We start from the raw sequence: 27,292 nt of genomic DNA, 5'->3' as shown, positions 1-27,292 counted from the left end.
TCTAGATGCTCTGTGTTTCTTCTCTCAGTGAAATTTGTGATTTGTGACAAAGTGCTGCTAATGATCCTTCTGTACTCAGTTTTTCTAAATATTGGACACAATAGTGACAATACCTGTACAATATAATGCAAATACAGTTGAATCAACACCTATCTGATGCTGTCTGTCAAAGTTAACTTTAGAAGCTGTGCAAATGTTGTATGGCTGTTGAATAGGTTTGCATTATATTGTACAGTTGTCTTCATTGTGTCCACTGCAGCATTGTGTTTAAACATGCATTACATTAACATTGACATAGTTAATTATGTGCCTACAAAGTTAAGTAGACTTGGTGGTTCCTCATTCTGTGACTCCCTGTACTGTGAAACTGTATTTAGGATGGACAGCTGCAGGGATGACAGCCTGTTGCTGCCCACACACCACTCAATAAATGCTATATAGATGGATTTTTAGGTTTTCAGAAGGGTATTTATTACATAGTATGATCATAAAATAAGTGATAACCATGGCTGCATGGCCAGAAAGAAAACCCTGTCAAAAAAAGGGAAATGATTTCCAAAGTTCAGTATCCTATAGATTCCTAGTACAGCATGCCACTGTTGGTCAACCAAAGAAGGTTGAAAAACTTAGAGGTAAAAGCCATCCCATTTTCCTCCACTGTGTCAGCCCAACATGTGAATGAACATTTGACAGCTTAGATGGATTTCCATGAAGTTTGGTACATTAATTGTTCCCAGAAAATGAATCCTAATTACTCTGGTGATCCCTTACAATGCCCATCAAGCATCAGCAGCAGATCTACATTTCCACTTAAGTTCATGACTGAATACTTTAACTCCAAGAAGAACAACATTACACATGTGACCCAGTCTCTCCACTGAAGGCACAGACATGAAAAACTGATGTTGATCATCCCATCCTCTGACTCCTTGAATTGAAATTCATCAAACTACAGAAAAAAGTAACCACTTTACTGTAACATCATACCCAACACTGATGCCGGCATTACACTTTCTTGACTAGCATGTTACGCTAACCAACATGCTAAAGAGACAATACTCTAAACACTGGCATGTTAACATAGTAATATGAGCATGCTAACATGCCAAATCTTATGTGCTAAATATTAGCATACTAACATCCAATAGTTTGTTAACTTAGAGTGAAAATGGCCAATTATGAGCAAGTTGATGCGCTAATGTTAGCATTCAGGTTACCCACGAACAGGTGAGGCTGAGGAAGTACACCTGAGGCTGAAAGTTGAGTGTGGACAGCTGAGCCTGACAAGCTGATTCTGTATATCTGAGACAGAACTCTGCAGAGTGAGTTTTGCCCCACTAGTTATAAGGATCTAAAAATAGCTACATTTTGGTTTTGTGATCTGTAAAGAGCATTATAGCCTCATGAGGTCGCTAATGTAGCATGTAACACAAACTTGAGTCACAGTCCCAGCCTGGAAGTAGAGTTCAGCTACAATTTCAATGTCAAACTTCACTAATTAGCCATGATTATGGATGTTTCACAGTTTCTCACAAGAGCTAGATCATGCCAGCGAGCCAGGGGGGTAAGAAGAGGCCAATGGTCCCAAGCAGGCACACGATAATGAACATCCACAGGAAGATGCGGTCAATTACCATGGCGACATACTTCCAATCCTCTTTCACCTGTGTAGAATTAAGAGTGAGAGAAAGAAAACAAGAAACTCAAAAGTTGCAGTTGTGAACTTATCTTGTCGTCTGCTTTGTAAAAACTGATCTTATCAGTTCACTCAGGAAGACGACCGTTCATACACATGTCTTTTCTTATGACCTCTTTTGGACCAGTTGTTTTGGTCCAGTCAAACTTAAAATGCTTCGTAATCCACCTCACTTTCACTCATCATCTGACCCTAAATGACCCAGGTTCAGTCCATCAAGCTCATCAAGACTGCAGCTTCTATCCAGCTCCTCAGTCCAGGGTTTGTCTCCCTGAAACCTGCTGCAATAACTCACCTTTTAACTTGATATTGCGAACAGTTTTGCTCATTTGCACATCCAGCAGTTACAGGGCAACATTATCTTTAAGTTACGGTGTACTGAAACTTGTTATAAAGCATAAAGTGGGAGACATAATCATTTGATTTCCTTATTATAAAAATATTGATTGAAGTCACCAAATCATCCTCAGATGTTCACCACTACCAGTGTTCCTGTAACATCCAATTCAAATAATAATGTTATGGCGAGGGTCTAATCACAAAAGAATGACTGAATCGACAACTTGATTAGTTCATCAACAGTAAACTGACAATATTTTTTCTGGTCATTAAGTAATTTATGAAGGAAAGTCAGGTTTTGGCAGTACATCCACATGGGCTCATAATCTATATACTACGAAGAAGTTGGCAAAAGTAACTCATGAACCTTTGCAGGCTAACAGTCATTCAAATGACAAGTGATAATAATAGATGTGGTGTTTCATTGATACTCACGCTGAAGTCAGCATCCTCAGCCCTCAGATGGTCTGCAATGTAGTGCACCCCTTCCAGAGCTCGTATAACACTTGGTGAAAGCAGGAATGTAGAGTCTGAAACAGTATTATCAACTTTAGTTGGCCTCTGAGTGGGATTGACCCTGGCCCCCGTCAACTGTCTGTTGGTCCCCACAATCCCCTCCTGTCGGTTCTGGCTCTTCTGTGGGTTTTTCTGTTGGGGTGGAGGAGTCGACCCTGGAGGTCGAGGCGAAGGAGGACGGAAGGAGAAATATGACGTCAATGTCCCCAGCTCTAAATCCTCACAACTGCTTCTCTCGAGGTCTTCTGGTGTGGTCCCATCTCTTAACCAGTTAGCCGAGGTGCTGAGACAGTTGCTAGATTTGAACCCGGCTATCCGGCCGTGCCGCTGCTCCACCACTGCTTCCTGCTGGAGCAGCAGCAGCCGTCGACGGCGGCCGTCTGGAGCGGGCCGCCGCATGAACAGCCAGCGTGGGATCAGGTCCAGAAACACGGAGTGGACCCAGCGGGGCATCTTGTGAGTGCTGGGAGAGCGGTGGTGCACGTTGAGCACAAAGACGGTGATGACGATGGAGAGGGTGACGAAAATCATGGTGAAGAGGAGGTACTCGCCAATGAGCGGGATAACGAGGGATGTGGATGGAATGATCTCTGTGATGAGGAGAAGGAAAACGGTGAGGGACAGCAGCACAGAGATGCACAGGGTGATCTTCTCACCGCAGTCTGAAGGCAGATAGAAAACCAAAACAGTGAGGCAAGAGATCAGCAAACAGGGGATGATGAGGTTGATGGTGTAAAACAAGGGAAGCCTTCGAATGATGAAGAAGTAGGTGATGTCTGGGTAGATCTCATGACAGCAGTCGTATTTCTTTGTATTGTATGTCCCCACAGCGTTGATGATGGCCCATTCGCCGCTCTCCCAGTAGTTATTCAGGTCCACAGTGTTTTCAATTCGCTCCAGGTCAATCTTGGCCTTGTCATACGTCCAGGAGCCAAATTTCATTTTGCAGTTCTGCTGGTCAAAGGGGAAGAAGGTGACGTCGATGCTGCAGGAGCTCTTGTAAATGGCAGGTGGGACCCAGCGAACTTTACCGGTGTGGAATAGGTGAGCTTTGGTCATATGTGTCACAGCAAACTCACCGTCAGCACTGGAGAAGCAGAAGTTTCATATGAGTGATGGTGATACAGTATGAGACCTCAGTAATCTGAGAACAAAGGCTGAAACGGCAGATAAACAAGTATATCCTGCATTGTGAGAAGTTCTAATACCCCCTTTTTCTGAGAAAAATGTCTTTTTTCACTTTAGAAACTATGCAATGAAAAAGTGTTATGATATCCCAATTATAATCTCCTCCAGCAATCTCCCCTCCATTCATCGCTTTAATGGCGATAATAGCTTCAGCTGAAAACCTAATGAGGAGTCCTTATCATTTCATCAGTTTCACACCTTTTTTAATTTCACTTATAGATTGTGATTACACTGGCTCGATGGAGCAGAACTCCATCATCAGCCCCCTCAGTTTAATCTCCATGAGGAGGAATTAGGACATAGGAGAGGTTTCTTACTGTTTAACAGTAGGTTCAGACTGAAGCAATGTGTGTGTGAAGGTTGTCTTAATTTCCAAATAAATAATACTAATAATAATAATATGTGCCAACAGACACTAACAGAGAAGCTGAAAACAAATAAACTGAATAGAACTGTTTTACATAGGTTACAGTTTGATACAGGACGACATATTCAAGTTTTATCATAACTTGTTGTACAGCTGAGCAAAAAAATGTTTTATAAAGTCCACTAGATGGCGCCATCCTCATACCATATACCCTCCAGCAAAGCGGCATCAATTTGAAGCAATTTATCACTTTAAGTGTAGCTGTTACTCATGAGTTTGTTTGCAACCCTGCCACAAACATCCACTGTAGCTTGTTATGAAAAGAAAAGTGTTAATACCTTTTCAGTGCAGCAGGCAGACAGAACACCACTTAAATAACAAGCTTATGTTAAGAAGGTTGGCTGATCGACAGAAAACTAATCTGCAGTAATTCAAATAATCAATGTATCAATTAAATGATCTTTCTAAGCTGAAATGGCCAAATTAACTGTGGTTCAATCTCTCTCTTTGTCCTTTATGACAGTAAACTGAATGCCTTTGGGTTCTGGACTGTTACGCATTAACAAGCAATTTGAAGAAGTCAGCTTCAACTCCAGGAAACTGTGACAGCCATTGTTCACTATTTTCTGATATTTCATAAACAACAATGAGAAGACCTTCTTGTTCACTGTTAATGTTATGTTCAGCCCACTCTTACTTGTTGTAGAGGACGATGTCTGGTACCCATATGAGCTCTGACGGCACTCTTATGGACGTCACATTGTCATAGTCCGACGGTCTCCAGCGTAGTTTGTAGTCATTCCACTCCTGGGAGACACAAACAGCAGAGACGTTGGGGTCCTATAATGCTTTACTTAACTGTCATATCAGTCATTCAGTTCTTCATAAGCGGTGTCACTTCAGCACTGCAGAGGTAGGTTTTCATATTCTTCATGAATCAATCAAATAAATCAACACTGACACAAATATTTCTGACCTGCTTAAGCCACACATTGGTTGTCATCATTTGGTTCTTCTCATCCTGGCAGACGGACAGACAGACAGACAGACAGACAGACAGACAGACAGACAGACACAGAGACTGAGTTAAGGCTGTCAGCTGTGGGTTCAGGGCAGAAGAATATGTGAGAGGTTCTTGGAGGTTTTTTCAGAGCAGATCCAAATATAGCCTGCAGCAACTTTACTTCAATAACTTGATGCATGTGAAGTGTTCTGAGTTTCTTTCTGTCGCAGGGCAGAGGGTGCATCATCTAGTTTTATAAGAATGCCAAAACACACTGCTGAAAAAGCACATATAGTGTAAAACTTTCAAGGTAAAAAAAGGTTAAAGTCGCAGTGCCTTGAATGTATCGGGAGGAATACAGGGTATTAATAATGTGAAAGCTCTCCAAGTAAGTTCTTGCACTTAAAAATAAACTAAAATGTCTTCTACTCAGGCTTACTTTGAGTATTTTTTTCACACGTAACCAAAGTCCTACATAAAAATCCATGTGTTTAGCAAAGGGCTTTAAGCAGACAAACTCCAGCAAACAGTCTACATCTGACGACTCACCACGTCGATGAGCTGAGCTATGGACAGTCCAAACTTGACAATGACCACATCGGAGATGTTTGGCACGGGTCTCGACCACTTGTTGTATCCAGCAAACAGTGTATTGAAGAGATCATCTTCGGCGTGCGAGTGGGTCTTCTCGTCACAAAGAACTGCAGACACATGGTTTCTTTTCATTCATTTATAGAGGACAGATACAATATGAGAGGAATGGAATTTACAACTTGGTTGCACGTACACAAAGGAGGAATTGTTGTTTAGTGTTTGTGAACAGTTTTCAGTGCTGTGTCTGACATCTTCATAGCTTCCTCTTGGGTGCATGCTGCTCTGGCAGCTGGTTGCTACTTTATAAAGTCCCACCCTTACCTGCATGTGCCCACCTACTGTCAAAAGGCTGCAGCCAAGAAACGTACCGAACACAGCAAAATGATTAGAAAATACGAAAACACAGGCAGAGGGCACAGTCTGCTGATGTCCTTCTCACAATTTGACATCAAGGTCATTTAGACAGTTTTAATGGTGACTTTGTTTTGTTGGCACTCAGAAGTTACTGTTTAATTGTTACATAGGTAAAGGGAACAGTAAGTGAGTGCTGTGGAAGAGGACGGAAGTAAGCTGAACAAGGAATGCTGGGATCATATCCATGATTTGTCATCCACGTCTTCCTTAATCCTCTCTTATCAATGAGTACTAAATCAGGCTGGCATGATGTTATGGCTTTTGGGAGTGAACATCTCATGTTTCAGCTCAGAAGCCCGCTCTACACATCTGAGACTTTCCTTGGTAAAGTCTCATTGACATTTCCACATCGTAGCAAATCTCTTGATCTCTTGATCCGAGCTCCCCATGTGGGTCGCCTGCTAGAATCTCTTGGGGTGAGCAGGGCGAGACTGAGGAAGCATCTCTCCTCCCTCGACAGCGTATTTATCTCTAAAGTGTTATTATTATGTATGTGTGGCTTGACAATGAGAGGTGGCTTAACCAAATTGATTTTGAATATGCAGTCTAGACAGATTTCTGTGCACGCTCAGACTGAGTCACTGTTTTATTTTTCTGCAGAATGAATAGCATGGAAATAGACAGAAATCCTGTCCCTCAGGGATTACCGCTTCCACCCCCATCAATGAAGTCAGAGTCAATTACACACATCATTACTTGCTTGTGTTAAGTGGAGGTGAGCTAATTTCTCACTAGTGAAGGGTGTTTATTGTCGATCTGTCTGTCACTCTGTGTTACAACTGATGCATAAAACAATTAAGTGACAGTTGAAGCAGAAGGCGATATGACTGTGTGTGTGTGTGTGTGTGTGTGTGTGAGTGTCCTATTTCCTGAAAGATATTCTTTTTTTTAAAAATATTTGACATTTCACACCCTTCACACTAAACTATGTAATAAACTACGTGATGCTGTCAGTGTTTCTAATCTACCTCAAACATATCTTCGACATACTTGTTACTTATATTTTATAGATGATAACAACATATCAGTTGTAAACTACTATAACCGATTTGACGGCTGGGCTTCCATGTATGAGTGTAATAAAATTAGGTTAGATGATTGATATCAGTCTCATGTTTGTACAGTTAATGTGAAGCTGGTTAGCTTAGCTTTGCATGAGACTGGAATAGAAATAGAATAGAATAGAATAGAAATAGCTAGCCTGGCTCTGTCTGATGTAAGAAAACCCTTTAAAGCTCATTAATTAACAATTTGTATTAATCTGCACAAAAACTGAAGTGTGAAAAGTGTGCATGGAAACTGATGCCAGCCAAGAAAAAGTCTCCATGCTAAGCTAAGCTAACTAGCTGCTGGATAAAGCTATTCCTTTGAAGAATTGTGGCATATGCACTGTACTAAGAGGGATGCATATGAACTAATATTGTCCAAGTAATCAGTCCTGCTCTAGTGCATACAAATACCTGCAGAGAACTTAAAACTCAAGAGAGCTGTGGAAGGAAATGTGGAAGTACATTAAAGCATTACTCAAAAGTCACACCTCAAGAATCAATACTAAAACAAATCAATTGAGATTTACATGCCATTAACACCCACTGCCTCTGGATCTCTGTTTGACAGCGTGAGCGCATAATACAACCCAATGGAGTGTGCCTCCATCGAGGATCCTAATGAGACCTTGGACCACCTGCATCTGGCAGTAGTCATGGTCACTTAGCCAAGGCCACATCATTACCTGTCCATGGGTGAGTTGTGGTTCTGATGACCACCTTGACAAGTATTCACATCCCATAACTGGAGGACAGTCCAGTGGAGGATAACCAGGTGAGGGGCTTAAATGTTGCATGGAGATTACCTGAGGGATGCATGCAAATCTGTTTAAATGATTTATTGCCCATGCTTATTTTTAGCTTAAGGGTCTTTAACAGAGAAAGACAACACAGGTGCAAAGTCTTAGTGCAACACAACTGTTTTACAAATGTGGTCTGTGGATATCATGTGATGTGAATATTTAGGCAACTGGTAAATAGTATGAATTCAGAGTTAATTTGCCCATGGTGCTCTCGGGCTCATCTCCTGCCATCATGAGCTCATTTCATTCTGGCAAACAAGCAGGCACCAGAGACTTCTTATCTGTTCTCTTGACAGTCAGGGCGGTGCATGTTCATCTGTCCGTGCATCTGGGAAGGACCAGATGTGGAGCTTGAAAAAAAAAGGCTCTTGGGTGCCATAGATCAAAGCCTCCTGCCAGCGGAGACTTGAAATGATATGACACCTCCAACATCCAGCACACTGGGCCGTGGATGCTGGACCATGGCCAAGCCCCTTGGCGAGAGGTGTATGAAACACTGACCAGTTTGGACGATGGAGTCAGCAGCTTCTCAGGCCAGAGAGGCGCTCTCGTGAAATTGGACTGTCAAATACTTAAAAGTAAAAAGTCCAATAAAAAAAAAAATCATGCAACAATTTTGTGCAAGTTGACTGAAATGGCAGGAGTCAAGTTGGAAAAGCTGAAGAGTCATAATTAAGTATGTTGGCACGAGATCAAGAACCTGCATGTGTAGCATGTCAAGATGGAGGGGGGGTGGGGGGTGGAGAAGGTACAGTACATTTGATATCACAGATCCGGCTGTGTTTTTAAACCCTCTCACGTATGCCACAAGAAGACATAAGTAATCTTAGAGCTCTTAGAGAGAGCACTTGTTTGAGTGAAGAGAGAAGTCACATATGCCAATATAGAAGCTCCTGAATTAATTCAGTTACCATGAGTTTCACTGTCAAGCTTGATAGATTTCAAGTCCAACTGAGTTGAAATTTATTTTATCTTAGTCACTGTTTCCACAGATATGTCCACAAAATGGACTTATCCTCTTGAGCGTGTGCAATAGATGTAGCTACAATGATATTTTCTACATATATATTCTTATAACAGAAAATGAGGATAATTAAAATTCCAGTTGCACCTTAAGGGCTTGAACCCAGACACCCACTCCAAACTGTATAAACTATAAATACGCATCTCTCCCACAGCTGTTTTTGAGAATACACATCTATGACATCTATGGCTTATTGTGTGGAATATTTTCTTGCACTATTTTGGGGACTTTTTTTGTGAAGTGCCCTGCTGTTTTGACAGCATCTAAATTTGCATGATACCAAACTATCAGAGGGTAGCTAACAGAGAGAAGCTAGCTCCCCCATTCATCTTTTGCTGACATTAGCTTTGTGTCATATGTTTCATTAAAAGTGACAATAAGTGAACACGGACTGCTGTCAAAGTTAAAGAAGGCTCAAGAGTTAATTTATTAGTTAACGGAGGGACATTTCATGTCACTGGGAAGTTGTGATACAAACACACATTCCACTGTAGCGCCAGGTGAGGTGAAGATATTTGCAGTTTATAAGAGAAATGCATTATGGGAGTTGTGGGTGAAAACGCGCAGGTGTTCAGATTGAAAGGTAAGCCAGCGTTTAGCTGCTTTTAAACCATGTAGCTTTTTATTATTTCTAACTTTAACACTTACTTTGGCTTTAACGTGACATTTAAGTTTTCTAAGCGGCATGTTTACCTGCTTAGGCACGTGGAGTCCACGAGAAAACATTTAAAAAGTGCTTACCCGACTGACAGAAGAGCAGCGAGCAGAGAAAAGCCGCCCTCGCAGAGAACAGGTGGCTGTGTCCCATTTTGTACTCTGGTGGCAAGAAGTCCAACTTCACCGGAGAGCGCGGAGGTGTTTCCGTCCACTGTCAAAACGTTATCTTGAAACCGTGACGGAGGAGCAAAATCTGTCATCTTCGCAGCTGGGAGGCATATCAGGACAACTTCACCGCTGCTGGTGCTACTGCGGGGGGGTGAGTATGACGATACCCCGACTGAGTAACTTAACTTCAGCTCAGCATCGATAGACGTGTCACCTGGTCTCACTTCAGCCCCGTTTCGGCTGGATGAGGGCGAGTGACGCACCGTTTGTTTCTCCGCTCCTGAAGCCTGCCCGCGCGCTAAGTCAGTGAGCTATCCATCACCCGGTGCTGAATCAGGGAGCGGCACTGTAACACTGGAGCGGACCTCTGGTGTCTTTGCAGACTTAAGTACCAGTTCATAATACTACCTTTACAAATGTGGCCTCAAGAAATTAATTCACAATAATAATAATAATAATAAAAAGTCCGGTTTGTTGCTGTCTATATAGTATCCAAATAAGTCCACGCTTTTACGCACGGTGGCAAGAATTTACGCGTCCTTGGTGACCTAATCTAAGACTTTGGTATCCGTATTGAATTTTAAATTACTTCTTTTCCATGATTAGGGGCATTGTTAGTGGCCACTCTGTCAGGTCCGCAATACAGCATCATCATCTGTGAGGAGACAGGACACATCTGAGCACCTCGCGTCTTTCATCTGGTGCCGAGAACAGTCCCTCCTCCTCCTCCTCCACTCTCTCTCTCTCTCTCTCTCTCTCTCTCTCTCTCTCTCTCTCTCTCTCACACACACACACATGCACGCACAGGATTCCCCATAAAAGTGGTAACTTGCATGAAAGTGATGGCACAGTAACTCCAAGTTTAGATCCAGTCTTCTTGTAAAACATGTGCCACATGCAGCTGAACAAACGTCCACGGCATATTTCAGAGGGAAACAGCTAGAGGGCAGAATAGGTGAATTAATATGCTTGGTGAAGTATATATGTATTGATAGAGGATATGAAAGGATGGCAGCAGATGCAGAAACATCAAAATGCTAATTTATTGTTTGTTGCTTTTTACTGAATAAAACATCCTTCATAACATATACTGTACAAATTCATATTGTGACATATTTTATGATTGCAAACATGAAAGCATTCTCTCTCAAACATCCTGGCAGGGTTAGAGGGAATACAACAGAGCTGGACACAGGACTAAAGCATGACTCTCACGTTTGAATGGATAAATACAACTGAGACTCATAAATAGTTGTCTTTTCTGATCCTAAGGTTTACGTTCTGTGTAAAGCAGACCGTTAAGCAATGTGTAGTTTTTTCTGTTCTCAGAGCTTTATCAAGTTTTCTAATGGTGTGTTTCTCGCTTAATTCTTCCTAATCACAGAAATTGTCCTATTGTTTATGCAATTAAAACTATTGTATAGTTTTCTCCAACAATCCTGCCACAGTTGCAGGTTTCTCCCATTTTTGCTGCAAAAACAAAATCTCCATTGGAACACACTAGCCATCCTATCCTGGCCTCCGTCCTCACCCTGGAACCAGATGGCCGATGCATAGCCTCCTCTGGAGAAGACTAACAGAGCCATTATGTTTGCACTCTGAGGGCCAATCTAGTTTGATCCATAAACACTCAACTTGGCTTAAGCCTGCACCACATACTGTTGCCACGTCTGACTTCATCAAATTCCAGGAATAATGCCTGGACGGAAAATAATATTTAATGGGTTATGGGGTTGTAACTTCAGTGAAAGGAAAACATATTTTTCTGCTGTGTTCTCGCATCGGTGGTGCCTGTCTTCTTTGAACCCTGTTGATTCCTACAGTTGATGTAATGGCTGACCTTGACACCTTGTTGTATCTCTGTGCTGTAAAGCACACATACTTGAAATAGCTCCGAATATAGACCTGCAGGAACGTCCCTTATTTTCTCACACAGGATACCAAACATCATTCACAAGTCAGAGGACGACGTAAACAGTCTGCAAAATCTTTTCAGCACCTCCTTAGCGATGAATTTTGGCAATGTCTTTCAGCTGCTTGGTGAATGAAGCATGCAGGGCTTTCGATGAGATCTCCAGCCTGTTGGCGATGTCTGCTGCAGCACGGAGCATGTCTTCAAAGGCCAAGGACTCCTCTCTGATTCTGCTCCGGAAGACAAGCAGACAATGCAGGTCGCCAGGTGGAGTGAAGGGGAGGAAGAAACAGGGGCAGATGTGGAGAGAGACCGAGTGAGTGAAAGAGGGGCTGAGGACATTGAATACACCGTATGTAGGGTAATACATATGGCTGCTGTGAAAGCTGGTTATGAAATTGAAAAGATTTTGTAAAGGGGAGGAATCATACACAGAGTTTAACAAGTTGCAAACATTAAAATCAACAAGTAGGTAATGTTGCAAACACATGTAGGATATAGTCAGCTTTGAGGTTAACCACAGCATGTATAATATCTGTATGTGTAGACTTGAATGCTCTTTAGTTGGATACTTTGCGCTCAGCATTTGCAAATAACATTTTTGAATGCCTCAGCCTTCTTTAAAGAACATGCTGCTTCATGTCAGGTGAATCATTGGATTCAGATTTATTCATCTCCAGAGCCGCAGCTCATGATTATTTTCATGAATTTAATTAATTAATTGTTTTTCAGTTCATTGTTTAGCTCATTAAATGCCAGAAAATAGTGAGAGGTGGCGATCCAAATTTCCCAATTCACAGTGATATAAACTAGTGACGCATTTGAGAGTGGGAACCAGCGAGTGAGTGGCATCTTAACGTCTTTAAAAAATTCACAGTCAGTGCTTTTTTTGTTTCTGATTTTGTTTAATTGTGACCGGATGAGTCGTGAGCAGAAACCTTTGAAGCAGTCTAGACTGCAAGCAGAGACACAGTGCAGGAGAGTAATACTCATTTCTTTTGATCGACATGTGCATTGTGAAAAGCAGGACGAAACAGAAGTAACCTCTGATAAAAGGCAGAATATTGCCTGCCTCTGCTATCCTTTGAACGCATATCTTCGATTAGAATCTCCAATTTCTGTGTGACCACCCTTAATTTGTTTACGTACACCAACAAACAAGATCTTTTCTTAGCTGCTTTTTTCCATTTCAACCTTTTGAAGCTCAGCACAAAAACGTTCTTCTTCACTTGTTGAAAAAACTGACTTATTGCACTCACTTCTGCATCCCAGTGAGGGCGCCCGACGCGTCCCCCTCCAGCTGCTTTTCTAGATCTTCTTCAGCTTTCTCCACCACGCCGTGGCAATTCTTGTGGTCCTCTTGGATGCTGATTATATTTTCCTTAATCACATCTTCATAGCGCTGATCACCCAGCTCTGCCCCCACAAACTGCACCAAGTTCTCCATCACGGCCTTGTTTCCATGCTGGATGGCCTGCAGATAGGCCACCTCCTCTTTCTGGGCCTTCAGCCTGCGAACTGAAGCGGAGTTGGTGCTGAAGTGGACCGAGCACTTGTCTGGTTGAGGCTCGTACTGCAGCGTAGGTGAGGGTGATGGTGAGAGAGCTGCAGATGTGATCCAGTCTTGTTTGTCTCTCATCCTCTCAGGCTCATCATCTATCGCCTGTGTCGTGTCGTTGGTGGCCATTACCGCAGAGTAGATGTCAAAGCCTGAGCCCCAATCTCCACTTTGGCAGAGCGTTAGGGTTGCCATGGATACCCAGGCCAAGATGAAGGGCATCCAACAACGCCACATGGTAACCTGGAAAGAGGAGGAGGTGAGTGACTTCAGTGAACTTGATCGACAGGTGATGTGACAGCTTGAAGGAGATGTCTGACATTTTGGGGAATGCGCTCATTTGCTTTTTTTACCGAGTGAGTTGAAAAGACTCCACTGTCATGTCTTTATGAAGAATATATGGCTCCAGCCAGCAGCTGGTTAGCTCAGCTTAGCATGGAGAGTGGATACGGGGGGAAAGTAGGGCTGGCAATTAATCAGATTCTATTTTCAATTATGCTTTTTGCTTCCAACGCTAATAAAAACAAGATAGTCAAGACGAAGCGATGGTTGCACGTCACAATGATGCCCACACTTTGTCTTGTGTTATAAATCCAGCGCACCCTGTTCCTTTACAGCTTTTGCCCCTTCCTAAAAGCCCAGACTCACTGTCAGCCCGGCTGAGGCACGTTTAGTTGAGCTCACTGTCGTCAAGTGAGCAGTCGTTTGCCAACACGCTAGCAGCTGCTTGGATTCTGATGTGTGTCTGTCTGTGCTGTTACTGGGCCGGTGCCTCGTGTGGCCAAAAAGGGATTTCAGTAATCCTCTCTGAGATTTTATACACAAAATAAACATTATAATACACATCACATATTGAAGAAGTCTTATATTTTTAATATTGGTCTGTAGTGGTGATTGCTAAATACATAATGATGTTAAAATGAAGAAATATCAATTCATGTTTAAAAACATTCTTTAAAAAGTCAGTACCTCTGCAGACCTTTGCAGCACTGAGGGAATACTTAGTGCAGACCCTCTTTTTCACCTTTTTAGATCCAAGCTTCTCCTGAGTCATCAGGGCTAAACACTTTAGTTTTTACACAATTCAGCTGTGAATCCACAGGCTGTTTATTCGGTACATTAGCGCACAGCTTAAAGCCTAATCTGAAGGTTTCCCATGGTACCCTCTGCATCTCCATGTTTCAAACAGCTTTATTTCAATCAGTCGTCATTCCTTCTGTCACACTGCACCTTTCAGTCATGTGGCAATGGCTTCAAATTAATCTTTGAACATTGACTGAAAAATGTGACATTTTAGCAGTGATCAATTCTTACTGATGTTTAGTTTATCAGCTAATGTTTCCTTTTGTAATATGTCACTCACACCTATGTCAGAAAACACAATATACAGTATTGAGTCAAAGGAGCAGCTGGTGTTCAAGTTTCAATCTTTCATGTTGAAATTGAATTTCACCAGTTTGAGGAGAGCATGAAAGATGAGTTTTTGACCAGACCTAAAATTTTTAAAAAAGTAGATGGTATTCTAAAATTCAGTAATGATGAAATTTCACAATTAAATATTCAGATTCTCATTAGTACTTGCCTTCATAGAAATCCACATGTTAGCATCTGTAATTGTGCTTCTGATCACGTATTCACGCTCTTTCCACTGTTTTCTTTAAAAGTGTTGCACAAAGCCGTGTGCTGCTCGTGTTATGATTACAAACCGGGGAGGGCCTCACGCTCTGTGGTTGGGTCATGGCTCACTGTAGCAGATGGCTATAAAAGCTGACATAGCCTCTTGCAGCAGTGTATGTGTTGGTCTAGCGTTTGTTTGGGGATCTTTCATAACATCTATTCACCTCGTAAATCCTCACAGCACACGAGAGAGCAGAGACGGAGCGGCGTTTGCAAAGTCTCCAACATCAGGTGTGATTCTGCCATAAAGGGAGTTTGTTTTCTCAAAGTGTGACAGTCGAAACATTTGTCCTGTTCATGCTTCCCTCCTTTACATCTGGAAATGCATTTAAAAGCTTGAGGCAGGCTTGTATGGAGGCATTGCAGAGCTCTCTCTGCTGTCAGAGCACATGTGGTTTCGGCTGCATGTCACTTTCACCACAGCCTTGAAACTGTTTTCACTTCCTGTAGCTGAAATGAAAATTCGAGTCGCTCGACTTGCACCCATTGCCGTGTTTTTTGGAGAAACACAGAATGAGTGCCCAGCCATGCTTGCTAGACTGGACACCGTAAAATTGTCTTATTTATTTTAAGATGAGTTGTGGTGTGGCCCAGGCCCATAAAACACCCAACTGTTGGCTGCTCTGCCCCTCCCTCCCTCTGTTTGTGTTTGCTTTAAAATGGTGACCTCACATATGTCACAGCAGCTGTGAGGAGAAGCCTTCAAACCAGTCCAGACCGCAAGCAGAGACACAGTCCAGGAGCTTTGCGTCATGATGTTAGAACAATGCATTTGCTCATTTCTTTTGATGGACATGTGCACTGTAACAGGCCAACATCATCCACTGGAATATAACAGACTTAATGAGTTTTTCCAGCGGTGACACATGTGATGATGAATGAATCAGGTTTGTAATTTGCACAGTTTGAATATGTCAGATTTATTTATTAACAAAAATATTTGTATCTAAATAGTTGTCTGCTGCTCTCCTGTAACTAGTCTGTCTTTGTCCTTAAAGCCACCCATCACATCGTGTGAAAATCATTAGAAAAACATTTTAAAATGTCTACATTCAGTGTCATTTTGACACGATTGACACGACAAGATTCAGAAAACACTTGTAGGTGAAAACTGTCATCATAAGGGTGAGATCAGAAAACACTTGAATGCAGAATGGCGTCTCCATCTTCAAAGACGTTTCGAGCTTGTTAATTGGAGAGCTGCAGCACAGCATGTCCAAAACTTTTTATTACCCTGAACTTTTACTGCACTTGTTTGGACTTGAATAAATCAAAACCTTATGGCACAGAGTGACAACAGTCTCAGCCTAATGATAGAATGCGGCCAAATGGAAATGTAATTCATCTTACAATATAACTTTATTGTCTCTGCGTTTAATTACCGCTGCAGCAGTAAAAGGCACAAGTCAAAGGACGTTTAGTGACATTAATTCGGTCTCTGAAAGGCCTGCTAACAAGAAGCACACATGCTCATCTCCGTGTCACAGATTGGCAGGAGCAGTTGCCTTTGTCTTTGGAAAATGTCTGCACAGTTTCCACACTGGCGTCTTATGGTTTAGTTGAAACAGTGTTTGTGTTGGACTCTCTGCGGCCTGCAGTGACCTTTTTTTGGCTTCACTGTGAAGGATCTGTCATTGTGAAGTGGCTTTTATAGGCTGACTTTTCTTTTGGCTTAAAATAGCAGGAGCTCACCCGCAGAAGGAGAGCAGTTCACCGCCAAGAGCTCCCAACACCAGGAGGATATTTCAGGTCTATGTAATGTTTGAGGAAACGCACAGACTGCTGTAAATCCTTGTTTGGTGGTTCCTGTGGCAGCAGTATAGTGATTATTGATTGATTGATTTACTGTACAACTTAATTATAATTTAAGGTAGCTGAGACCCGTGTTCACACTGGCTGCACAATGGCACTGAAATCAGGAGTAATTTTCCCACATTGGTTGAATAAATGAATCAGGACGACATCTAACAATTATTATGATGAGCGATTAATCTGCAGATTACTTTCTCAATTAATCAGTGAATTGTTTGGTCTGAAAAATGTGCTAGTTTCCTGTTTTGCACAACCAGCTGTCTAAAACTAAATGTTGTTCAATTTATGATCAGAAATGCAGCAAATCTACACAATTTGAAAGCTGTAACGAGGGATGTTTGGCATATTTATCGGAAAAATGACTCAAGACGTTCATTAATTATCATAATGGCTACCAAATATTTTTGTCACACAATTAATCAATTAAGTGACTAATTGTTCCAGCTCTGAAATGAACACGATGGATTTAAGATTTATATTTTCAGCCTTTTAGTTGTAAAAGTGCGCCTTAGGTTTTCGACTCATTCCTGGAAACCTCCTCAGCTGCAGGTCAGAGCTAATCCAAGTGTCGTGTCGTAGCTGCAGCTCAGCCCCGTGGCCCCACTTGTCAAAGCCTGAACAGGTGTGTTTCACAGGTGTCACAACACTCAACCGCTTCAATGTTGCCATGACAACAAGGTTCCCTGGCACTAAGCCAGCAGAACGTCGCGAGGCCTCACAGGTTCACGGGCCTCGCAGGTAATCAGGTGAGGTGGAAACACGCTTGCATGATAATTAGAGAGATGAGTAGAGATATGTTTGCACACACACACACACACACACACACACACAGACATGCACACACATTACATGCACACACACACACACACACACACACACACACACACACACACACACATGCACACACATCAACATGTACTGTGCATGAATACCACCAGGCTTAGAAAAGAGGTCTCATCTCTAATTCTCTTATCTAAATTTCTATTAAACTCAAAAGCATTGATCCACATCAGTAACCAACCAAACAATAATTTAATTATCTGTGTATAAATGTTTAAATGGCATAAAAATGCAACAGCACTAAGTTATATTTCTCTACTTTTGCCGGTGGAGTGCCAGGTGAGAAAGCTCCGGCCTCCTATTAAACTGTAGAGCTAAAGTTTTAGAAATCCAAAAACCAAACTTACCTAACTCCAGTAATTTTTCACAGCTAAACTCTGCCACCTCCACTTTTTCAGCCAAGCAGAACGAGCGAAAAGGCTCAGGACCACCATTCACAGGCACAGAGAACAAATACTCACTTGGTTTCCTTCTTCATGTCAGGGGAAAAAATGCAGACACACGCACACACAATTAGGGTTTGGCTGCAGAGTGTGGTCGTCTGTGTGCCCCTGTCTGCTGATGGGAGGGGAAGTTAGGGGAGGGGGATGTTTGTAGAAAAAGCTGAAACTGAATGATTTCTTTCTTTGCAGTGGAAAGAGGGGCTGGCAAAAGGAGGGGTGAAGAGGGGGCGTAATCTACTTCACATCTGTGGGCTCTGGTGGGGGACAGAGGAAGCATGAGGGCTCCTCGAAATGGGGGGAAATGTCTTTAATGACCATGCAGGATATACATTTCCTATTTATTCGAGGAATAGTCCCATTAAAATATGTCTGAAGTGGCACTTCGGTCATTTAAAATGTGAAACACCGAGCTCTTTTTCCCAGCAGACATTATGACTGTCAAAGCGAGGCAGAGCACAGAGCTGACGGCACAGTAAAGTTGACTTTATTGGTTTATAATGTGGTTTAAATGTATTCACATTTAAACACAGAATATTTGAAGTACTGGGATGTTGTTTTCAACTCAAATCTAACTCTGACAAGTTAATCGTAGAACATTTAGAAATTTTTTTTTTATCACTTTTAGCAAAACGAAAACTTCTTTGGAGTTACACAACACGCATTTATCACAGTTGCACCTGGCATTAGAGGGTCATTTTATGTGTCTCTATCTGTAATGTACTTTATAGCTATTTAAACACGGATAATTGGAAAATTCAATACAGCAGGTCTCCATGCAGTGAGTGTTATTTTGTTGAAAAAGCCAAACTTTGGGTGCTTTTGGGATTAATTACAGCCCTGCTCAGACTGTATTATACTGCTGTGTTCCCCACTAACTTAGAGGTACACAGAGTTTTACAGTGGTAAACAGTGCTTTGATGAAATTTTAACCAAAAATAATCAGCATGAGAGTAAAAAACAGGAAAAGAAGAACAGAGTAAAAATAAATGCAATTATTTCCTTAATAAAAAGATGCATAAATATGCAGGTCTGTAACAGTCCTGCATGACAGTCAGTGATGTCGGCTTTGCATGTAAATGGTGCAGGATTGTCTACAAATACTGGGCTGATATAGTTGCTTTTTAACTGTAACCATGTGCTTTGCTGTAGTTGCCAAACCTTAACCAAGCCTCACCGTGATTTCACCATAACCACGATCCTTTTTGCAATGTGCAAGAATTTAAAAAATATAACAATCTCTGCAAACTCATCAGCAACCACCTTAGTTTTTCTCCACCCTGTCATTGTTGCATCCCTCCATCTATGGAGCAGGAGTCACAGTTCACAGCAGCTGCACAAAAATGACCACGATGCACACAAGAGTCATAAAAGACAATTTAAGATAAACTAGAGATGGCATCGTGTCTCATGTAATGACCGAGCCATGTTTGTTTGTTGACAATGCTGCATCCACAGAGTGCGTTTTAGCACCAGGTATAAATGGGATCTTTTTCACCCCCCCTTCCCCGTTCCTTCACAGATGTTCTTGTCTCCTCAATGCAGAATAACAGACAGTGAAAAATGCTAGAAAACAGAGTGCACATGTCTCTGGAATAGTGCCACAGGCAAGTGGGTTCACTGACATGAAAAAAAAGAGAAATTAAATCTTGATCTTGGAGGTACAAATCCATGACAGCTGCTGATGGCAACCAGTAATCCAGATCCCGCCATGATTTGAATGATTCATGATCCCCACTGCAGAACAATGTTTCACCAGAGGCTGAATTTGAAAAGGGCACGGAAGAGATCTATGATTTTTATCGACCGCTAATCGGCATCCAACGTACAACAACACTGACACAGTTTAACTTATCTAAGAAGAGGATTAAACACATTTAAAGTCATGGATAATCAGATATCTGATATAGGCACAGCAGCATCAGTGCTGTTTTGAAAGTATATATTTATTTTTGAGTTGCTTTTGACCATTTAGGATGTTTTAATAACAACATAAATCACCTCTAATGCAACTTTGGATCTGGATCTGATATCAAACATGATTCTGTGGAATTTATGGACCCACGAGGGGAAATCAGACTCAGATGACTGACAGCAAGTCATGCAGCACTTACCTGCGCCTTATGAGTATATTAATCTTCTGCGGTGTCACAAATAACTCGGGAAGAAAAAACTGATTATTAGAGTTACTAGACTGTAACTCAACCTCATTTTCTGAAGAAAAAACAGGAAGAAAGAGGAGTCTTGGAGCCTCCTCAGCCATCCAGAATAGCAATAATTTATGTTCTTGTCATGATTCAAGTGTAGTTTATTAAACCACAACTCGTGTTTTTGTTAGCCCTTCCATAATAACCCACTTCACTGAAAATCGACCATAATTTAAAGGCAAATGTGAACTGAGCACAGAGACAGATGATTTAAAATGAGGAACATTGTGGTGGTTTAGCCAACAGCATCCACAACCTTTTTTACGTCATCTCCCGTTTTTATTGTTTTTGTTGTATATTTATTTCTCTAACATTTCAAAGGATCTTGAAAACAACTCTTTTGAGCCACATGTTGGCCTCATACTGCACTGAGCCAGATGGTCTTTGTCAAACATCTCAGCGCTAGGGGTCTTCAGGCGTGTTTGGACATGCATGTAGCATGTCCACGATGCTCCATGTTGCCCGAAAGGACAGGGAGGCACCATATGGGAGCTGTTTTTCATTCTCAGTGTAAACCATGTCTGCAATGAATGTTACGTGAAATGCAGCAGTTTCCATTATGTGAGTGGGAGAAAATGTTTTAGAGATGGCTGTTTTGAATTCCAGGTAGCAAATCCAGTCATCCATAACTGGGTGAGATGTTTCCAGAGGCGACAATGGATGTCTGGACTAAATTTCCTCTAAAACCTCAGTGATTTGCAAGCAGATGCATATAATAACAGTGCTATTGGACACATAGAGGAGCTGTCTTAAGTTTTAACTTTTCTTAACTTTTCTGCTTAATAGTCATACCTGTTAAAAAGTTAAATAATATGATTTCTTCTTTGTATTAATTTGATGCAATTTCTCATAATGTCTCTGTTAATTTTCAGGATTCATCCTTTGTTTTGCAGAAGAATTAGTTTTAACAACACTATCTATAGCTCATAGTTAAATACATAGTTTTCATAGGTTTTACTTATTCTGCCACTTCAGCTTCACCCGCTCCCATGTTAAAAGCATCTAATGTGAATTTAATTCCAAATTAAAGCAACATGTGAATTCACACAGCGATGTACTGGAGTGTTTGCAAAGTACATGGTAGATAAGACTGTGACCATGAATATATTGACCAAGAAACAGTTTCAGCATTTTCTAATTGACCGGCACCTTGTGCACCCCAAGGGCGGTTATTGACCGAGGCCAAGGACTCGGTGCTCTCTGCAGCCACTTATCCCCAGCAGTGCGCAGGCAATGAGTGCCACAGTGTGCTGGTGCTGATAAACTCTGCTAATCCACTGTGGGAGTCCAACACAGTTCAGGCTTCTCTTAGTGCTCAGAGCCAGCATGCCACTTTATCCAGGTTCCCTTTTACCCCACAGATTGGTGGAGTTTGGGGAGGAACAGGCAGGAATTTGTGATAACTTTCACTTTTTAAATCTGTAACATGTCAAATTGTGTGCAAAAGTTCATTAATCCGTCACCAGAAAGGTTCTGTGAAATTCTGGGCCATTGCCAGTGGATATTCTGTAACAGTGACAAATTTTCTTTCTGAGGGTCCTGACACAGCAGACTGACCTCAGACAGGAAGCAGCAGCAAAGGCCCATTTAGAAAGCTGCACTTGAACACACCACAAAGCAGCCGACGGCCAGCCGACACACATGTACATTCTGACATAGTGATTTTAGTTCTTCATACATCCTCTGCCTCTGATTATACATTATTCAACCAGTGGACAGACTGCCAGCAGAGTACAATTCTACTCCAGCAATGTCAGTTATGCCAGCCGTGCATGTATAGATTATTTTGCAATTCTCAACGGCATCTGTCTGCAACAGCTTGTAGGCTTTACAAAGACCTTCAGAAGATTGACTGCCCAAAGCGGACAGAACAGATAGACTCTAATTTGAGTGCTACACATGTTCAAAATGAGACTGTGCATGCTAGCTCCACTTCCTTGCCCTGATTGAATCTTGTGCTGCAGGATGCTGTGAAGCATCCAAACAAGCCTTTGTGCCTTATGTTGCCGATGATGATATCCCTTAGATGCACCATAACTGGCTATGTTTTTGAATTGTTGTGATCTCAAATAAAACCATGCAACCTTATGCATATTATGCACGTTTGTGACCGGATTTTGAAAAAGAAAATTTTCTGCTGTATATTTATATTTGAGCTGCTGTATGATTGCATTGCACAATCCTGAACTAAAATATGAGTTGCTCTTTGGAGAAGTTGGCCAGGACTCTGCTGACGCTGCATTACCAAATTATCAGCATGTCATGGTACTGCAGCAAGAGCAGTGCTTTCAGAGGAACGAGATGAGCCATGATTGGCTATGATTGATGTAAGCTGCTACTGTGATACCGGTCCCTTCTTATCTCACCCTATTTCCAAGAGGGCGACAGGTCACAAAGACACTAAAAGTGTCATCGTGCCCTCTGGAAACTGCACACTTGACCACTCTTAATGCTGCACAAAAACAGGACCTCTCAGTGGCGTTTAAGTGGAAACTGAAAGGCTATAAGTTGCATCCCAGTGCAGCCAAAGGGCACTTGGCTCTGCACAAGCTGCCTTGCCTACGTTATGTTTCACAACAGATGCCACCCTAGAAAAAGAAAATGCAGACCTCCAACCAGACCTCATTACATAAGTCAACCAGCAGGAAATGAGACAGCCTGAGGATATTGTGAACACTGATCAATCAGACTGACACTGATTTGGTCCAATGGAAACACAAGTGTCTGCACATATTAAAGGCAGTGCTCTTTTACATCCCAGCTCTCTTAGCTTATGTTTAATGTAATTAACTATCCCTGGATAAATATAAGATAAATGGTTAGAAGGCAAGCCAAAATTTAATCAGGCAAACCTAATTAGCCAGTTTGTATGCTTCCTGGAGACCATGATGACAGAATAGATGACTGCATAATGGAAGTCATTGCATGACTCCATCCTCTTACAGTTATGTCTCCGTAACGAAACAAAATTATATGAATATTGAATGATAGAAAACAAATATTGTGTTATGACGTATCATAGTACAGGGTCACTGTAAGATATTAAGCTCGTAAAATCTTAGCATGTACAGGAATTTAGCATTGAATCTGTTTCCGTCCGCTATAATCTAAAATTCACACCCAGACTGTATGTTTGTCTCACTCCAGACAACTTTGCGCATTTTTGAAGCGCTGTTGACTATTTAACTACAATATCATTAAAAGCTTGGACGTCTTCCACGGTGCCACTCACTGGTCATTAAATTCAAGGGAGATAACGCACTGTTAACTCCTCGCTCGCGATTTTCCTGTGGTTCTTTTATTGATTTATGTGGCTTAGAGACGTGTTGTTCCAGCAGGAGGGGAATACACTGCTGGAGAGACACCAGAAGACGCTTTGATCACCTCCACAAGACTGAGAGGAGTAAAGTAAATGGGGTGTTGGATGTTACAGGTTACTGATTTTGAAGAACTTGTTTTTCATGTCAGTTAATCTGAGGTCTATTACTGAGTGTGTGACATATGGTGTGGTTTAGTGTTAAGTGTCCACGTTATTGTCGTCTCTGTCTTGCAGTTTTACGGACCTGTTGTTAGTTGACAGTTGACAGTCTTGGATACAGTGAAATAGAAACGTTTGGAAGGCCAGGATCATTACATGATCATATTTCAGCCTTATTAAAGCATGTAAATAGAAATGCACTTTCAGGACAGTATAATTCATCTACTGCTCATTCATTAATTACTATTATTGCTTGAAAGTAACTTGTTAAACGCAAATATTGTAAGCAAATCAGCTTTACTCCTTTTGAGATTAAAAAAAAAATGCGGCATCTAGGAAAAAGTGGAGAACGTCACGTGGATTTTTCTTTCCAGCTTGAATTTTGATTATATTCAGCAGCCCACTGCACTGCCGTGGAGAAACGCAGGCGAGGGGGGGGGTCCAGTTCGCTAATATTAATGTTTTGATGTTTGGTAATGGCATTAGCAACACGAATGCCTAAAGCAAGATGTGTAAAACATGGAAAATATCACACTGTGTTCACAGGACTTGGACACATTTACAATACACATGTGGTGCAGTGCAACAGAGCGCTACAAAGTATGGCTTGAAAAATGACCGTACAGTTGTATGAACAGCACTTTGGCAGGACTTTAGCTTAAATTCATCATTTCATAAAGGCATCATTGTGTTGGATTGCCTCTGATTACACAGATGTTCACGCTGTGTCCTCCTCACACACAGTATGCGAGGCTTTATGTGCCCATCGCTGGTGGTTTTAGTTGGACTTGTCCTTCCTGTCTTGGAATTAGCCAGTAGCTGTGCATGTAAATACATACCTTGCATCTTTTTAGATAGCTGAAGCAGCTATGATTAGAGGAGTGGTCATAAAAAGGTATTTCTCTGATGGAATTTTTATTTGTCTGGAAATGAAAGTATTGAAATCTGGCACCTCGTGGTTTTGGTTCGCAGTAGTATAGATGTGATTTATTCACATACCTATAATGTTGCTTGCATAGCAGCCATCCATATCATCATCTTCTTCCTGTTAACTAATGCCTCATACAGTCTGTCATCTCATCTCTTTATTTATAGGAGCAACGCACATTAATCAGCATTTCTGTAAATATGCCAATGTTAGCCATTTAGCTAATTTTGGCAAGATGTTCTAAAACCAGTGAAGTCTCAAGATACGCAAAACATGAGACAGTAAGATGGAAAAGCAGCAACACAATTTGCACATACAAGTCACGCAGAGGCCACTGTAAAAAGTTTTGGCCTGGTTTTACTGACTTCCTCCAGTTTAACGGTGAAATGTGAGCTTTTACTGAAGACCTTCATTGTGCACACCCTCTGTCCCACCCACTGGGAGAGGCTTACTGCACAGTCCTACTGTCTGACCTCGGGGTCACTTGTTTGTTTGATGTCATCATGTCAGTAATACAGGCCTCTGGCCACTTAGCTTGCTGTAGTCCTTAAAGTAAATAGAAGAAATCAAAGCAGGATGGGAAGAAAACAACATTTGAGATCCCTTGGTGCTCATTCGTCACGGTCAAGCCGAACAAATCTCAAATAGCAAAGTCAAACTCTTTCAGTGAGCAGCACTCCTTAAAGTTTTGTTCACTTTTCCAGTGTTTTTTTTTTCTTCTTCTCTCCTGCTTTTTTAAGTCTCCTGCAGTCTCTTACACGCTAATCCCTATTTTTGGCCCTATTTTTATCATCCCTTTTTTTTCCTGTCTTCCCCTTTCCCTGCAAATATCCATGAAGTTAAGAATATTGTTAGAAAAGCGATAAGGGACCTTTAGGCAACAATTTACTCAATATAGCAAGTAAAGAGCTAAGTCTGTTATAGCATGTAAGTCACAGTCGGAGATTCAGGTTGGGCACACTGATCTTTTTTTAACGATTATGACGCGTTTGATCTTTTCCATACATCTACTGTACATGAAAAGAATTTGAAAAGCCATACTGTGTCAGAGAAGATGTGTTTTATTCCATCTCGGACAAAAAGTAAACTCAAGTGACAAAGACTGTTTCGTGAACTCCAGAAGGGGGGCCTGAGGTGCCACCCCAGTATCCTTGTTTTTGAATGTGTAGTCTTTTGTGTATGAATGGATGAAATAAATCTACTTGATTTTAGAAAATACTCAAAGCTAATGGTACGATAATTCATTTCCATCAGAGAAAAACTCATAGTTTATGATCATTTCTAAAATCATAAGAAGTATAACAGGATATGGTGTCAGCTGAGGTGATTCCCACCTGTTATCCTCTGCTTCCTCTGCCCCTCTCTGCCTCTCCGGTAGGTCATGGAGGAGGGTCAGCAGGTGCAAAGTGAGAATCAAGACCCCAGCTGTTTCCTCACCCAAGCCAAGACTCTTAATCAATACCAGGCAGCCAAAAGAGGCATGTTGAGAATAGCGAGGATCAAGGTCACATATATCAAGCCAGACTTGTGTGCTAAATTGAACACTGGGATTCCAGAGGGTCTTTGGGTGCTGACCTGTCTGAATGGAGAAGAGAAAATCTATTTCTCCTCTATAGCTGAATCAGATTTGGCTCCTAGTTTCGGCAAAAAGAAGTTATAAAAGACATTTTAGATTCGTGCCTTTGCTCTCACAACAGAGCAGCATTTGGTTTGTGTCTTGCAAAGTGAAATTTGATTGGAAAGAGCAGACATAAAGTAAATAATCACACTCAATTCAACTCTTCTTTCATCCCGTCTTGATGTTGGTTTTCAAACAGGCACGCTGCTCTGCTACCTGCTATTGGCATTCAGATCACACCGGTGCCAAACGCACTCAAGATAGCTCAGAGGGAATCAGGCTGTCCTTCAGGCTCTCGTCAGTCTGCCTTAATAATGGGATTTCCACACATTACATACAAACTCAGTGAGTGCTAATGTGGGAGAATAATATTTCCAGGAAAAGGTGCACTCAAGTCCCAAATTGAATTTCTCAACGTTACATTGACTTTAAAAAGAGGCTGTGGCACGTGTAATGCCCAGGAAATAATAGTTTGCTCCACTGAGCAGCCGAGCACCGAGCAGAGGATTAAATGGATTTGCCACACACTGGGGCAGTCTGAGTACAGTTCAAACATTAACACTGATTTTAGCTGATCTGCTTACTGTAAATGTGTTGTAGTCCAACACTTGTAGTGCTAATATCCAGAGGCACGCTGGGTCTGGAATTTCGCCTGTTTTGGCTTCTTGCTCCTCGTTTCATTTGTGTTTTTCGTTCTCTCACCTTCGCACAAACACACTGGCACGATCATTAGTGACACAATATTTCACGAAATTTGACAACAAAGCTGAATTTGCTCAGTGATCACATTAACACACGGACGTTACCGGTGTACAAAGCTGAAACGCTCGAATTCTGGACGTGGTACGAGGTATTTCCAGGAATTTGGAACATAAAATTATTTAGCATAGATATTGCTTGATCCAAATCGCTGATAAAGCATCCACCTTTTGTCTGAATAAACAAACACAGCACCCATGTGTAATATCTTCATTCAGCCTTTTATGTAAACTGTGTTCCTCATGCAT

General features: G+C 41.6%; 2 protein-coding genes across 3 annotated transcripts; both read right to left on the bottom strand.

Moving 5' to 3' along the window:
• Positions 1-24: 24 nt before the first annotated feature.
• chrna2b (cholinergic receptor, nicotinic, alpha 2b (neuronal)) lies at positions 25-10,493 on the bottom strand. The gene is made up of 6 exons (XM_076756064.1): positions 9,732-10,493; positions 5,659-5,810; positions 5,083-5,127; positions 4,804-4,913; positions 2,471-3,638; positions 25-1,664 (listed from the first exon to the last, which is right to left on the bottom strand). The coding sequence occupies exons 1-6, from the start codon at positions 9,796-9,798 to the stop codon at positions 1,539-1,541; spliced, it is 1,668 nt and encodes a 555-aa protein (XP_076612179.1). The 5' UTR covers positions 9,799-10,493; the 3' UTR covers positions 25-1,538.
• A 456-nt stretch (positions 10,494-10,949) lies between these two features.
• On the bottom strand, positions 10,950-18,130 carry LOC143336130 (uncharacterized). 2 transcript variants are annotated; one of them, XM_076756058.1, is made up of 3 exons: positions 18,076-18,130; positions 12,987-13,528; positions 10,950-11,957 (listed from the first exon to the last, which is right to left on the bottom strand). In XM_076756058.1, the coding sequence occupies exons 2-3, from the start codon at positions 13,520-13,522 to the stop codon at positions 11,819-11,821; spliced, it is 675 nt and encodes a 224-aa protein (XP_076612173.1). In that variant the 5' UTR covers positions 13,523-13,528; positions 18,076-18,130; the 3' UTR covers positions 10,950-11,818. The 2 variants fall into 2 exon arrangements, with proteins under 2 accessions (XP_076612173.1, XP_076612172.1); XM_076756057.1 differs by lacking the exon at positions 18,076-18,130 and adding an exon at positions 17,962-18,053.
• Between the last annotated feature and the right edge of the window lie 9,162 nt (positions 18,131-27,292).

Source organism: Chaetodon auriga, chromosome 18 (assembly GCF_051107435.1).
Source record: "Chaetodon auriga isolate fChaAug3 chromosome 18, fChaAug3.hap1, whole genome shotgun sequence".
Taxonomy (NCBI): domain Eukaryota; kingdom Metazoa; phylum Chordata; class Actinopteri; order Chaetodontiformes; family Chaetodontidae; genus Chaetodon; species Chaetodon auriga.
This window is presented reverse-complemented; position numbering and strand designations above follow the sequence as displayed.